The 16,374-nt window shown below is 38.7% G+C and overlaps 1 protein-coding gene across 3 annotated transcripts in view; it reads right to left on the bottom strand.

Annotated features, from left to right (window-relative positions):
• The window catches only part of LOC117330810 (neuroglian-like), a 35,075-nt gene extending 21,040 nt beyond the window's left edge, over window positions 1-14,035 (bottom strand). For 2 of the 3 annotated variants that reach the window (XM_033889307.1, XM_033889309.1), the window contains exons 1-9: window positions 13,943-14,035; window positions 12,926-13,015; window positions 12,374-12,482; window positions 11,579-11,949; window positions 10,999-11,127; window positions 10,460-10,562; window positions 9,627-9,811; window positions 9,301-9,432; window positions 8,504-8,662 (exon numbers count right to left, since the gene is read on the bottom strand). In XM_033889307.1, coding sequence (XP_033745198.1) covers window positions 8,504-8,662; window positions 9,301-9,432; window positions 9,627-9,811; window positions 10,460-10,562; window positions 10,999-11,127; window positions 11,579-11,949; window positions 12,374-12,482; window positions 12,926-12,989 — 1,252 coding nt within the window. In that variant the 5' untranslated portion in view covers window positions 12,990-13,015; window positions 13,943-14,035. Of the gene's footprint in view, window positions 1-8,503; window positions 8,663-9,300; window positions 9,433-9,626; window positions 9,812-10,459; window positions 10,563-10,998; window positions 11,128-11,578; window positions 11,950-12,373; window positions 12,483-12,925; window positions 13,016-13,932 lie in introns of all 3 variants that reach the window. The other variant, XM_033889308.1, reaches the window with a different exon arrangement.
• Between the last annotated feature and the right edge of the window lie 2,339 nt (window positions 14,036-16,374).

Genomic DNA, 16,374 nt, shown 5'->3' with positions numbered 1-16,374 from the left:
TGGATTAGACCAAATGTCAAAATATTGTTCATATTCAATTTGTTTTATTTGTAAATCTCAAACAATGCTATATATGGTTATAGTGTGGGAATCCGAACTGCTTTAAAGATTAATGAAGTCCAGACTCTCTAAGGTCTGAAAGACCTCAAGACTTGTTTTTAGAACATGCATTCATCACTTTATGACTAGTAGCGATTTAAAGGAATTACCTCCATTTCCCCTACTGGGCCCCGCCCCTTTGGCCCCTTTGGGGTCAGTCACCATTTATGTAAAATCTGCTCCCCTTCCCCCAAGGATGTTTCTGATCAAATTGGGTTCAAATCCATTCATAACTTAATAACTAGTAGCGATTTAAAGGAATTACCTCTATTTCCCCTATTGGGCCCCGCCCCTTTGGCCCCTCCGGGGTCAGAGCTACCATTTATGCAAAATCTGTCCCCCTTCCCCCAAGGATGTTTCTAAGCAAATTGGGTTCAAATCCATTCATAACTTTATGACTAGTAGTGATTTAAAGGAATTACCTCTATTTCCCCTATTGGGCCCCGCCCCTTTGGCCCCTTGGGGGTCAGAGCTACCATTTATGCAAAATCTGTTCCCCTTCCCCCAAGGATGTTTCTGAGCAAATTGGGTTCAAATCCATTCATAACTTTATGACTAGTAGTGATTTAAAGGAATTACCTCTATTTCCCCTATTGGGCCCCGTCCCTTTGGCCCCTTTGGGGTCAGAGCGACCATTTATGCAAAATATGTTCCCCTTCCCCCAAGGATGTTTCTGACTAAATTGGGTTCAAATCCATTCATAACTTTATGACAAGTAGCGATTTAAAGGAATTACCTCTATTTCCCCTATTGGGCCCCGCCCCTTTGGCCCCTTTGGGGTCAGAGTCACCATTTATGCAAAATCTGTTCCCCTACCCCCAAGGATGTTTCTGACTAAATTGGGTTCAAATCCATTCATAACTTGATGACTAGTAGCGATTTAAAGGAATTACCTCTATTTCCCCTATTGGGCCCCGCCCCTTTGGCCCCTCAGGGGTCAGAGTCACCATTTATGCAAAATCTGTTCCCCTTCCCCCAAGGATGTTTCTGGCCAAATTTGGTCAAAATCCAATTAGAACTTTTTGACTAGTAGCGATTTGAAGCAAATGTTGACGGACGGACGGACGGACGGACGGACGACGGACGACGGACGACGGACGCTGCACCATGACATAAGCTCACCGGACCTTCGGTCGAGGTGAGCTAAAAATGGTGAATTATTTTTAAGGAAAATAGTGAAGGATAGGTATATCACACCACGATAATGAAATAGTTGCATCATTCAAATCGAAAATCATTTTATATGGTTGAATCAAAAATCATTTGACAAACTGTATTCAACAAAACACCTTAAACTTGCCAATGGGGACAAGAAACTTTCTGCTCTGGACTAGTAGATAAGCAGTGGTAAGAATTCGCAAACTTTCAAAACCACAATTGACAAGGTCTACAGAACGACAGACAATTTGAAAGTGAAGCGTTACTCGGAAATTCCTGAATACATACACAAATTTAAGCTTGAATCAAAATGATCGGATGTTACTTACCCTATCGTAAAATTGTTGTGTCCCATGGGGAATCACAACATGCCCACCATTTGTTTAAATCATTACTACGTAGGAAAAAGTCCGAGAAGACCGAAGGAACACAAACTCGCGATGTTGCAAGAGTTAAGTAGAAAACCTAATACTTTATGCAAAATGATATATTGATATACAAAATTATTATGTGGGGCTGAAGTTTTAACTCCATGTAAAATGAACTGTGTAATACCAGAAGTGAAAGTTGTACACATACACAATGAAGAAGAAACATGAGTGTAGCAATAAGGACACTTCCTCCTGCGATCAGTAACATGTTAACACAATAATAATACAATTTTTCATCATCAGAAATAAAAACAAGAGGCCCAATGGGCCTGTATCGCTCACCTGGCTCTACAGCAAATTTGCAGTTGATTGAGGTCATTTCTACAGATACTATGCTGATTCAGATAACAACTTTATTCAAATATCAGAGTAAGCTAGGTTTATTCACGTCAATATATTTTCTAGTCCTTCATTCCAGCATTCTATTCGCCTAAGATCGGATCTTGGTGACTCTTAGCTCTGAGCATGCTACAAACAGGCCAAATATCAAGTCCCTTGGCCTCTTGGTTATTGAGAAGAAGTGATTTGAAGATTATAGCCTATTTGACCCCTTTGACCTTGAATGAAGGTCAAGGTCATCTATTTGAAAAACCTTGGTAGTCCTTCATCCCAGCATGCTACAGGCCCAATATCAAGTCCCTGGGCCTCTTTGTTATTCAGAAGAAGTCGTTTGAAGATTATAACCTATTTGACCCATGTGACCTTGAATGAAGGTCAAGGTCATTTATTTGAACAAACTTTGTAGTCCTTCATCCCAGCATGCTACAGGCCTAGTATCAAGTCCCTCATCTTCGCTAGCCAAGGCTTCTGATTACGTTACACTACACGAACCCTTGGCGGATATAGTCGTGTTCAAACCGTCGCGCCCTGGAATCCCAGGGCACCCAATCAAATCATGTTTTACGTTCAGGCTTGGTTTCGCAGTAAACAAAAATTGCGGCACCCAGTACAGAGCTACAATGTCGAATATGTCATGGCATTTTACCTATATACAGAGACGAACTATCTTTAGGGAAACATTCGCAGTGTTTGATCAATCTATTTAAGTCGTTGATCACATATCTCATCAAAATGACACAAGCCGCCATGTGTGTTTGTAAACATCTCAGATGAAGTACATCTGTAAAGCTTGTTTTGATTGGTCGAAAATTTCATGCGTAAAGAGTGGTAATTTTGAATCTCCGCTAGAGGGCCAGAACTGACGCCCATATCCGCCAAGGGTTCGTGTAGTGTAACGTAATCAGAAGCCTTGGCTAGCGAAGATGCAAGTCCCTGGGCCTCTTGGTTATTGAGAAGAAGTTGTTTGAAGATTATAGCCTATTTGACCCCTGTGACCTTGAATGAAGGTCAAGGTCATTTATTTGAACAAACTTGGTAGCCTTTCATCCCAGCATGCTACAGGCCCAATATCAAGTCCCTGGGCATCTTGGTTATTCAGAAGAAGTCGTTTGAAGATTATAACCTATTTGACCCATGTGACCTTGAATGAAGGTCAAGGTCATTTATTGGAACAAACTTTGTAGTCATTCATCCCAGCATGCTACAGGCCCAATATCAAGTCCCTGGGCATCTTGGTTATTCAGAAGAAGTCGTTTGAAGATTATAACCTATTTGACCCATGTGACCTTGAATGAAGGTCAAGGTAATTTATTGGAACAAACTTGGTAGCCATTCATCCCAGCATGCTACAGGCCCAATATCAAGTCCCTGGGCATCTTGGTTATTCAGAAGAAGTCGTTTGAAGATTATAACCTATTTGACCCATGTGACCTTGAATGAAGGTCAAGGTCATTTATTGGAACAAACTTAGTAGCCCTTCACCCCAGCATGCTACAGGCCCAATATCAAGTCCTTGGGCCTCTTGGTTATTCAGAAGAAGTCGTTTGAAGATTATTACCTATTTGACCCATGTGACCTTGAATAAAGGTCAAGGTCATTTATTTGAACAAACTTGGTAGCCCTTCACCCCAGCATGCTACAGGCCCAATATCAAGTCCCTGGGACTCTTGGTTATTGAGAAGAAATTGTTTGAATGAAAAAGTTGACGCCGGATGGCCGGATGGCTGGACGGACGGACGACGGACGCCGCACCACGGGCAGGTGAGCTAAAAACTACAATCAGTTGTCATATCGTCATGCCCAGAAACGTAAATGTGTCCATAACGTCACGTGTAGGTCATTTATCAGCGCATTTCGCAAATTTAATATATTGTACCATTCATTCTGATGCGATAATGGCAGAAAGATTTATACAAGAGGCCCATGGGGCCTGCATCGCTCACCTGGTTGGATTAGGCCAAATGTCAAAATAATGTTCATATTCAATTTGTTTTATTTGTTAATCTCTAACAATGCTATATATGGTTATAGTGTGGGAATCCAAACTACTTTAAAGATTAATGAAGTCCAGACTCTCTAAGGTCTGAAAGACCTCAAGAATTGCTTTTAGAACATGCATTCATCACTTTATGACTAGTAGCGATTAAAAGGAATTACCTCTATTTCACCTATTGGGCCCCGCCCCTTTGGCCCCTCGGGGGTCAGAGTCACCATTTATGCAAAATCTGTTCCCCTTCCCCCAAGGATGTTTCTGACTAAATTGGGTTCAAATCCATTCATAACTTTATGACTAGTAGCGATTTAAAGGAATTACCTCTATTTCCCCTATTGGGCCCCGTCCCTTTGGCCCCTCGGGGGTCAGAGTCACCATTTATGCAAAATCTGTTCCCTTTCCCCCAAGGATGTTTCTGACCAAATTGGGTTCAAATCCATTCAAATCTGTATGACTAGTAGTGATTTAAAGTAATTACCTCTATTTCCCCTTTTGGGCCCCGCCCCTTTGGCCCCTTTGGGGTCAGAGTCACCATTTACGCAAAATCTGTTCTTCCTCCCCCAAGGATGTTTCTAATTAAATTGGGTTCAAATCCATTCATAACTTTATGACTAGTAGCGATTTAAAATAATTACCCCTATTTCCCCTATTGGGCCCCGCCCCTTTGGGGTCAGAGTCACCATTTATGCAATATCTGTTCCCCTTCCCCCAAGGATGTTTCTGACCAAATTGGGTTCAAATCCATTCATAACTTAATAACTAATAGCGATTTAAAGGAATTACCTCTATTTCCCCTATTGGGCCCCGCCCCTTTGGCCCCTTTGGGGTCAGAGTCACCATTTATGCAAAATCTGTTCTTCTTCCCCCAAGGATGTTTCTGACCAAATTGGGTTCAAATCCATTCATAACTTTATGACAAGTAGCGATTTAAAGGAATTACCTCTATTTTCCCTATTGGGCCCCGCCCCTTTGGCCCCTCGGGGGTCAGAGTCACCATTTATGCACAATCTGTTCCCCTTCCACCAAGGATGTTTCTGACCAAATTGGGTTCAAATCCATTCATAATTTTATGACAAGTAGCGATTTAAAGGAATTACCTCTATTTCCCCTATTGGGCCCCGCCCCTTTGGCCCCTCTGGGGTCAGAGCTACCATTTATGCAAAATCTGTTCCCCTTCCCCAAAGGATGCTTCTGACCAACTTGGGTTCAAATCCATTCAAATCTTTATGACTAGTAGCGATTTAAAGGAATTACCTCTATTTCCCCTATTGGGCCCCGCCCCTTTGGCCCCTTTGCGGTCAGAGTCACCATTTATGCAAAATCTGTTCTTCTTCCCTCAAGGATGTTTCTGACCAAATTGGGTTCAAATCCATTCATAACTTTATGACTAGTAGCGAATCAAAGGAATTACCTCTATTTCCCCTATTGGGCCCCGCCCCTTTGGCCCCTCGGGGGTCAGAGTCACCATTTATGCAAAATCTGTTCCCCTTCCCCCAAGGATGTTTCTGACCAAATTGGGTTCAAATCCATTCATAACTTTATGACAAGTAGCGATTTAAAGGAATTACCTCTATTTTCCCTATTGGGCCCCGCCCCTTTGGCCCCTCGGGGGTCAGAGTCACCATTTATGCAAAATCTGTTCCCCTTCTCCCAAGGATGTTTCTGACCAAATTGGGTTCAAATCCCTTCATAACTTAACAACAAGTAGCGATTTAAAGGAATTACCTCTATTTCCCCTAATGGGCCCAGCCCTTTTGGCCCCTCTGGGGTCAGAGTCACCATTTATGCAAAATCTGTTCCCCTTCTGCCAAGGATGTTTCTGACCAAATTGGGTTCAAATCCATTCATAACTTTATGCCTAGTAGCGCTTTAAAGGAATTACCTCTATTTCCCCTATTGGGCCCCGTCCCTTTGGCCCCTCCGGGGTCAGAGCTACCATTTATGCAAAATCTGTTCCCCTTCCCCCAAGGATGTTTCTGACCAAATTGGGTTCAAATCCATTCATAACTCTATGACTAGTAGTGATTTAAAGGAATTACCTCTATTTCCCCTATTGGGCCCTGCCCCTTTGGCCCTTCGGGGGTCAGAGTCACCATTTATGCAAAATCTGTTCCCCTTCTGCCAAGGATGTTTCTGGTCGAATTTGGTCAAAATCCAATAAGAACTTTTTGACTAGTAGCGATTTGAAGCAAATGTTGACGGACGACGGACGGACGGACGACGGACGGACGGACGGACGGACGACGGACGGACGACGGACGCTGCGCCATGACATAAGCTCACCGGACCTTCGGTCCAGGTGAGCTAAAAAAACCATTTTCATCATCAGAAATAAAAAATATCGTAAAATAGTTTAAAATATGTTCCACAAATTTAATACATTATCTATATATATATATATAGAACCACTGAGACGCATACACAGACCATTGAGACACTAACTCAGAACAATGAGACAATTACTCAGTACATTGAGACACTAACTCAGTACATTAAGACACTAACTCAGTACATTGAGACACTAACTCAGTACATTGAGACACTAACTCAGTACATTGAGACACTTACTCAGAACAATGAGACATTTACTCAGAACAATGAGACACTTACTCAGTACATTGAGACATTTACTCAGAACAATGAGACACACGCACAGAGCAATGAGACAATTACTCAGTACATTGAGACACCTACTCAGACTACTGAAACACTACTCAGAACAATAAGACACTTACTCAGACCATTGAGACACTAACTCAGACCATTGAGACACTTACTCAGACCATTGAGACACTTACTCAGACCATTGAGACACTCAGTACATTGAGACACTCAGAACAATGAGACAAATTACTCAGAACAATAAGACACTTACTTTGAACATTGAGACAATTAATCAGAACATTGAGACAATTAATCAGAACACTGAGACACTCAGTACATTAAGACAATTACTCAGAACAATGAGACACTTACTCAGAACATTGAGACATTTACTCAGAACACTGAGACACTCAGTACAATGAGACAATTACTCAGTACATTGAAACACTTACTCAGTTCATTGAGACACTTACTCAGTACATTGAGACACTTACTCCGTTCATTGAGACACACGCACAGAGCAATGAGACAATTACTCAGTACAATAAGACACTTACTCAGAACAATAAGACACTTACTCAGAGACACTTACTCAGAACAATGAGACATTTACTCAGAACAATGAGACATTTACTCAGAACAACGAGACAATTACTCAGAACAATGAGACATTTACTCAGTACATTGAGACAATTACTCAGAACAATAAGACACTTACTCAGAGACACTTACTCAGAACAATGAGACATTTACTCAGAACAATGAGACATTTACTCAGTACATTGAGACAATTACTCAGAACAATGAGACAATTACTTTGAACATTGAGACAATTACTCAGTACATTGAGACTCAGTACATTGAGACACTTACTCAGAACATTGAGACAATTACTCAGAACATTGAGACAATTACTCAGTACATTGAGACTCAGAACATTGAGACAATTACTCAGTACATTGAGACTCAGTACATTGAGACACTTACTCAGAACATTGAGACAATTACTCAGTACATTGAGACTCTTACTCAGAACATTGAGACAATTACTCAGTACATTGAGACACTTACTCAGAACAATGAGACAATTAATCAGTACATTGAGACACTAACTCAGACCACTGAGACACTAACTCAGTACATTGAGACATTTACTCAGAACAATAAGACACTTACTCAGACCATTGAGACACTCAGTACAATGAGACAATTACTCAGTACATTGAGACACACGGACAGAGCAATGAGACAATTACTCAGTACAATAAGACACTTACTCAGAACAATGAGACAATTACTTTGAACATTGAGACAATTAATCACAACATTGAGACAATTACTCAGAATAATGAGACATTTACTCAGAACAATGAGACATTTACTCAGAACAATAAGACATTTACTCAGACCATTGAGACTGAGACAATTAATCAGTACATTGAGACACCTACTCAGACTACTGAAACACTACTCAGAACAATAAGACACTTACTCAGACCATTGAGACACTCAGTACAATAAGACACTTACTCAGACCATTGAGACACTCAGTACAATGAGACAATTACTCAGAACAATGAGACAATTACTCAGAACAATAAGACACTTACTCAGAACAATGAGGTACTCAGTACATTGAGACAATTACTCAGAACAATAAGACACTTACTTTGAACATTGAGACAATTATTCAGAACATTGAGACAATTAATCAGAACAATGAGACACTTGTTCAGAAAATTGAGACACTTACTCAGAACATTATTATACTTACTCAGAACATTGTTATACTTACTCAGAACATTATTATACTTACTCAGAACATTGTTATACTTACTCAGAACATTGTTATACTTACTCAGAACATTGTTATACTTACTCAGAACATTGAGGTAGACATCAGCGAACTTGTAACCATGACTGTTAGAACAATTACATTGAATGACAAATACATCGGTCAGTTTGAGGTCATCGATAGTCACATTCATATCATTGGGTTTCATGAATCTGTTGGACAGCACCGTATCATCAGTAGACTCTGTAAGGAAGAACACCATTGGTTTACATACACAATAAATCCTAACTAATTCCATATAGTTATCTCTTCACACACTAGAAATCCATAGAAGTGGATGTATTGCCCATGCATCCACTTAATTGAAAGGATGTCATTTCGAAAAGACCAAGGTCACCATATGAAAAGCATCATGCTTTCTGTTTGCTGGTTGGTTGGTTGATGGATTTTAACACCCATACTAAGATTTATAAAATATTGTTTTAGTTGAGAAAGTCACTTACGAGGTATTACTTCAGCTTTCTACAGATGGATAGACACTAATTCCGGTGTACAACACCCAGACTGTAATCACTTATGATTAAAATCAGTTGAAATTTCCTGATCGATCATCAGTTTTGGGTATTCAATCGATGATCCATTAAAATCGATTAATTTTTAATTACTTTTCTTTGGTATATGAACGGTTTTTATATTCCTTTGTAGTGCCTTTTTTCATCATATGTTATGCAAATCAGATAAGATTCTTCCACTATCATGATGTCTGGCATTTCTGACAAAACTCGATTTCAGATTTCTTACTCGATTGATTGATCAAACACCTCAACCAAATGATAGTCAACGGAACTTGATTAATCTGAACACCACTACTTTGATCTTACCGTCAATGGGCACACCATTGACAAACCATTCGGTCTTTGGTGTGGGTTTCCCATCAGCCTTACAAAGGAACGTAGCAGAGGCTCCCTCACTTGTCTCAATATCTTCTGGTTTTTGTATCCAGTACGGTTTAGCTGTTGAAGAGAACGGTTGGAAAAGTCAGTCAATAGTTTGTGAAATTGTGATTCTACAAATGAATACTGCTTAGTACATTTTAAATTGTAATCACAGGAGTGTTAAGGGGATATGTTGACTTATCAATAACAATAAGCAACAAAACCCTTATGAAATTAAACATATTTTTTTTTTTCTTTTAAAATGAACTCACATTGTACAGACAGATTGATGATTCTGTTAGCCTTCTGACCCTGGGTGTTTGTTCCGTAACACTCGTACTTTCCACCATCTTCATTGGTGAGAGATTGTATGGTAATTTCCTGTCCACCCTGTGATATTCCCACATCGGGTGGAAGCTGTCCATTAGTCTTCCTCCAGAAAACCTCGGGTGTTGGACTGTAAAACAAGTACAAAGCACTTACTGTGATGCAAGTTTTGTGTTGGATAGACTTTGGGGGTGGGGGGTGGGGGGCTAGGTTTATTATCCTGTGAACAGCCAGGGTCATTTTGAGGCGGGACACTTTTTAGTAGTAGTTGGTGACTACCTCATTGAACAAACATATGGGAGGCCTGTTGCATGTCATACAGATTAATTAAGGCAAGGTGTCTTGCCCAATGACACAATCTGACAGCAGAGACAGCCCCGTTTCTCAGCTTCACGAGAAACACAAACCAGCATGGGTAGGGTCGAACCAAGCACCTCGGATCTTCACCCGAGGTAACATGGCCTGCGCTCTAAGAGCGATTCAGAGATACAACATTCTGATTAAATCATTCATCTTCAATGGTTGTTGTTTTTAAACACAATGTGACTAAGATATGTATTTTAATTAGATCGAGTGACACACTAATTCTGATATAGTTTTGATAAATCTCCAGTAATCCATTATTTCACTGAAACAATTTTGTTTATCACCTCATGCCTCAAATATTCCTCCATAAAACAAATCTTTACTGACAGCCTACACACATTAAAAATGTCTCCATTTTGGTCAGTAAAATTCTCAATGAGAAAATTTAATTCAACACTTGTTATTTCCTTACTTTCCAGCAAAAATACACTTCATCCTAAATTTTTCACCAACCAGGCCAAAATGATCACTAGGAGTGGCCCACTGGTATGTTGGTCCAATCTTCAACTCAGCAGCTGTGGATCAAGAAATTGGTCAGTTTGTTAGTATATAGAAACTGTCGTACTTCAATATGGTTTATCGGTATATAATTACAATACAGCATATGTGTGTGTTTAAGAGATATATGTATTTTATTTTTCTCTCTTGCAAAAACATTTCCATTTATCTGCATCAAGTTCTGATAAATGGAACAGTTTAGTAGTTTCCATGGTTTCCACCCGAAGTCAATAAGCTCAAATATAGTAAACAGTTTTACTGTAATACAACTGAAAACTCACAGTTCAAATAATCAGTAATGTGAAAAAAAGAAATCTGTACCAAAATCCCAACCTTTATTGTTGGAAATTCAAGATCCTTGAAGCAATTTCATTTACATTAAGATTTCTTGTAAAAACTTATTTTCAGACAAATATACTGTTTGTGTGGTCTGCCATATTAGGAATATCTTACTTCCACGTGGGTTGATAAAATGGCCGTGGTCAAACTCATTGTGTCTCATGAAGTAGTTGATGGCCATACAGACATATGCTTTGCCTTCTTGATGGTCCTTTGCCTTGACATTAGTTATGTGAAGACGAGCTGAAATACAAACAGAGTCGTTAACAGAATTCTAAGCCAGTGTTTTACTGAATATGAATGTTAATTAGAATATGAATGTTAATTAGTAGAAGTGACGAATCTTTTAGAAATCAGAGATGAGATTTTACTGTTAAACTTTAAAGAACATTGTCCACTTAACATGGATGCTTGGAATTTCCTCACGTTTCAGAAAATATAATATTTTACTCAAAAAAATACTGAATAAGATATATTGAATGCTCTGATTATTAGAGATAAATCACCTTCTGTCACTCACTCAATCCCATCCCTGTACTACCTGCCTAAATCATATTTAGTCCAGACCACTCAGTTATCTCCCCTTACCCCGCCCCTCTTAAACTTCCCCTAATTCCCCAACCATTTAGTCATCCACAGAGGCATGAATTTCATCGCCTTTAACACTTCTTAAAATAAATGCCTTGTCCCTTACCTTCAAGATCCATGGTGACCCTGTTATTGTAGTTGATGGCCTCGTTTCGCCCGGAACGGCCCTTCAGGACCCACTCAACCTGAGCCTTGGGATAGCTGGTAGGTGGGATACATTCCAACGTCAGTGCTGTACCCAGTTCTGGACTATGGTACTCATTTTCGCCAGTTGGAAACTCGGCCAGTATACCCTCACGGAGATTGACATGGTTGGTCATCGACCTTCCAAATTCATTTTCAGCAAAACATTGAAAAATACCTTCGTCCTTATCTTCCGGTCTGTTGATAACGATAGTACCCGAGTTGGCTAGCTGGACCATACGGTCGTCATTACCACTAGGATTAAAATCCTTGCCATTCTTCTTCCATGTGTATCTATAGCAAAACAGAATTAGAGATTTTATAGTGTAGTCACGGTGACACTTTCACCATGATCCATTGTTTAATTACATGCCACAAAAACAATTTCCAATGAAATAAACTTCCTCTTCAATTTTGTAAGGATAAGAGCATGGATAAAAGTCTAAGTGTTTTTAAAACTAGCTTAAAGATAGCGTAATCTTTATTTTAACATTCTCCTCTACAAATGGGCTACCAAAAAAATACACTCTGAAATAATTACATGACCTTGAGATACTTACAACTGACCTTGATGAACTTACCAATGATTTAGTTTTTGAGGATTCTAATATACTAGTCTAAGTCTCCTCTGGCCCTGACACCATAACCTGGAGAAACTTATGATACAACATTAAGATACTTGAAATTATGACTATGAAATTGACCTTGAGATACTTACATGACCTTGGGATAGCCATCACCAACACATGGCATCATTACTGTTTCCCCAGGTTTGAAGTAGATATCTTTATCAGGTTCTATGTATATACCTGGCGGACGATTTGGAACTGATGGCAGAAACAAGAAAGCAACGATTAATTTCAAATAACAGTGTGTCCTCTAATCCACTTATCAGATGGTGAACCCAGACAGGTCACTGGTGGACTAGAAAGTTTATGAAATTAATTTATATTTTTAGATTAATTTCATAATATACATTATGTATTCAATATACTTTATACACATTAAGTTTTTATTTTCCGTAATATTCGCTTTTTGAAAAACTTCACCCTAATTGTACGATAAAATGATACCAGGAATTATCCAGTGACTACCATCAAGTCATTTTCACAAAAGAAACAGAATTTCCAATTATTTAGACGTAAGATGGAATAAAATCATTTCTCTTGAATTGCTGACAAAGTTGACCCCACATAAACACCTATCTTCTGTACTAGTGTGACTGTTCCCCACATGAACACCTCAGGCCCGATTATGTGTAGTTACTTACTTGCTATAACTGCTGTACAACATAGAAGAGTAAAAACCCCTATTAGGGTTAAAGTGTTCTCCATCTTTACAGGGCTCCAAGTTTCTCCAGCTATAAGAAAAAATATATTTTAGTATCTTTCTTGTGAAAATATACAGATATCAAATATACATACTTAATATTGTACATATATTCATCATATATCTTTACTCAGATTTCGCAATCAACTTCTGAGTTAACTTAAAATTCTACTAATTTTTGTGTTATTACCATTGTGTACTTAATTATAATTGATTAAGATTTTTTAAATTATATTAATTTTTTAATTTATAGTGTGTATTGTTATTTTTCCATCCGTATAAGTTATATACATCTGCATATGTATGCTTATTTGATCATTTCAGCTTCAAAAAAAATAAATTAGTTCTGAAAAAAATTAGTGGAAAAATTGATTCCAGCATTTTTAACAGTGGTGACCATGACCCAATAAAAAGTTGATGAGTTTTAACCGTAGGTAGGCACCTGTATCCGGTAATAATAACACAGAGAGATTACCTCGAATTTTAACTCGGGATTTTAATTACCAAATACAGGTGTGTATATGGTTTTAACAATTCTGGATGTAGAAGCCTTTCCGGGGCAACAATAACAAGGTGGGGTCTGACAATATTATATTGCTTATCAAGATGTCATCAACAAATTTAGCCCTATATAGGACATCAGTCTTTGGATTTATCATCTGAATGTCTAGATGAAACAAAATTTCTCAAATTCCCAAAATGCATTACATATAGGATAGGAAAACATATTAAGCAAATTTATTAAGGACTGGCTACAGAAACCAACAGAGAAAAGTACAAATTCAAAACAATTTACCGGAAGTAACCTGCACAGGTGCGCGCCTTTGGATTTACAGGTAAGTGTACATGAATTCTAGACAAATGGCTACGAGTTTTATGTAGTTAATTAGGTTTTGCACCATTCTACCGATCGTTCATTGTTTCCAATCGCTTATTGTTACCATTTACCTGTACGCACCTGAGATTTTTCACCTGGCCTCCATTTTCAGGTCATCATCGTTACTCATCGCCTGTTCGAGACTTTCGGGTCGATACCAACCTGGTACGAAATAATCTAGATGTGCTCCGAATGCACGAACGCTATGAATTCTCTGGTAGGTACATTTAACAGATTGTAATATGTACTTGCGTAATATATTTACGAGATAAATTCATTGCTTTTTACGGAAATTTCAATAACATATATCACGTTTTAGAACAATGGTAAATAGTACTTTAATATGATATTGAATTAGATATATTTCAATGTGAGTTGATAAAATCAAATACATTACAAATGTGTGCGTTTCGCCCAATCTTACCTGGTAATTCCGGTTGTGACTTTTTTACAGGTGATCGAATGACTAATTATTTACTCAAATCATTGTAAATCATAACTTTTGGTTCACATATGTTCGTTTGTTTGTGTTTTGTTTTATAAAAGCACAACCTCGTTTATTGGGATTCAATAATATTTTATACTTCCATGTTAGTTTTTAGAAAATCATAGTCCGATTGTAGGGTATAAATTAGTACCGTTATGCCAGAGACCTATATACTAGGTCTCTGGTTATGCTAAAAATTAAGGGTTATATATAATATAGTTTCAATTAGGAGGAAAAAGTGACATTTTAACGAAGAATTGACGATTTGCAATAAATTAATACATTTTTTTATATTCATATAGATTATCAATGATTTTGTAAAAAAAAAAAATACATATGCTTAGGCAGGGACATATAATAATATATATCTATCATACGTCCCTGGCTTAGGGAAATATGTATTTTGGAATAGTGCTAAACGTTTAATTCGTGAGGAATTCAGTGCAATTAATCAAATTATAAGTAAATAAAAAGAGGCTAAAAATTCCAAAACATAAAAAGATTATAACGTAGGTTGGTAAAAGAATCAACACAAAAAGGAGTACCCCGGCGCGGAACAATCTTACATCACCAAACGCCAAAAGAAGAGATCCCAACCCATCATCGAATGACTCAACTTTCTCTTTTCCCCTCTTCCCTTAATCATGGATTTTGTGAAATATATACATCAATAACAAATTCCAACTGTCAAAATGAAAGATCGCGCTGACTGTCATATTCAAATTTCAATGGGTACAATTAGGAACAAAGATGAACCTACATGTTTAAAGTTTGAAAAATATCCCTCCAGTACTTTTCAAGAAAAAGCGGTAACAAGTTTCAGCTGTCAAAATTCTACCTGTCGGCCATTTTGTTTTCTCAATCAGACTCAAAATTGAATCGGCCAACAAGGGCAAAAGGGGAACCCTACATATGTTGAAAATATCCCTACATATGTTGAAAATATCCCTCATGTCCTTTTCAATAAATAGTGATAATAATTGCGTACGGACGGTCCAACCGACTACGGACGGACCACGGACGTAGGACTTTGAATCTGATGATAGTGGGCTAAAAATGCACTATTGTATCGAAGGTCGTTAGTAGGAAAGTGAGGATGATTTAGACAAATCAAGGTCGTCATTGGGAAAGTGAGGATGTAAACAGATCAAGGTCGTCAGTAGGAAAGTGAGGATGATGTAAACAGATCAAGGTCGTTAGTAGGAAAGTGAGGACGATGTTGACAGATCAAGGTCGTTAGTAGGAAAGTGAGGACGATGTTGATAGATCAAGGTCGTCAGTAGGAAAGTGAGGACGATGTAGACAGATCAAGGTCGTCAGTAGGAAAGTGAGGACGATGTTGACGGATCAAGGTGGTCAGTAAGAAAGTGAGGATGATGTTGACAGATCAAGGTCGTTAGTAGGAAAGTGAGGATGATGTTGACCGATCAAGGTCGTTAGTAGGAAAGTGAGGACGATGTTGACAGATCAAGGTCGTTAGTAGGAAAGTGAGGACGATGTTGACAGATCAAGGTCGTCAGTAAGAAAGTGAGGATGATGTTGACAGATGAAGGTCGTTAGTAGGAAAGTGAGGATGATGTTGACCGATCAAGGTCGTCAGTAGCAAAGAGAGGACGATTTAGACAAATCAAGGTCGTCATTGGGAAAGTGAGGATGATGTAAACAGATCAAGGTCGTCAGTAGGAAAGTGAGGACGATGTTGACCGATCAAGGTCGTCAATAAGAAAGGGAGGATGATGTTGCAGATCAAGGTCGTCAGTAGGAAAGTGAGGACGATGTTGACAGTTTAAGGTCGTCAGTAGGAAAGTGAGGACGATGTTGATAGATCAAGGTCGTCAGTAAGAAAGTGAGGGCGATGTTGACAGTTTAAGGTCGTCAGTAGGAAAGTGAGGACGATGTTGATAGATCAAGGTCGTCAGTAAGAAAGTGAGGGCGATGTTGACAGATCAAGGTCGTCAGTAAGAAAGTGAGGGCGATGTTGACAGATCAAGGTCGTCAGTAAGAAAGTGAGGGCGATGTAGACAGA

Source organism: Pecten maximus, chromosome 7 (genome assembly GCF_902652985.1).
Source record: "Pecten maximus chromosome 7, xPecMax1.1, whole genome shotgun sequence".
NCBI lineage: Eukaryota > Metazoa > Mollusca > Bivalvia > Pectinida > Pectinidae > Pecten > Pecten maximus.
Note: the sequence above shows the minus strand (reverse complement) of the source record. Positions and strands in the feature narration are given on the sequence as shown.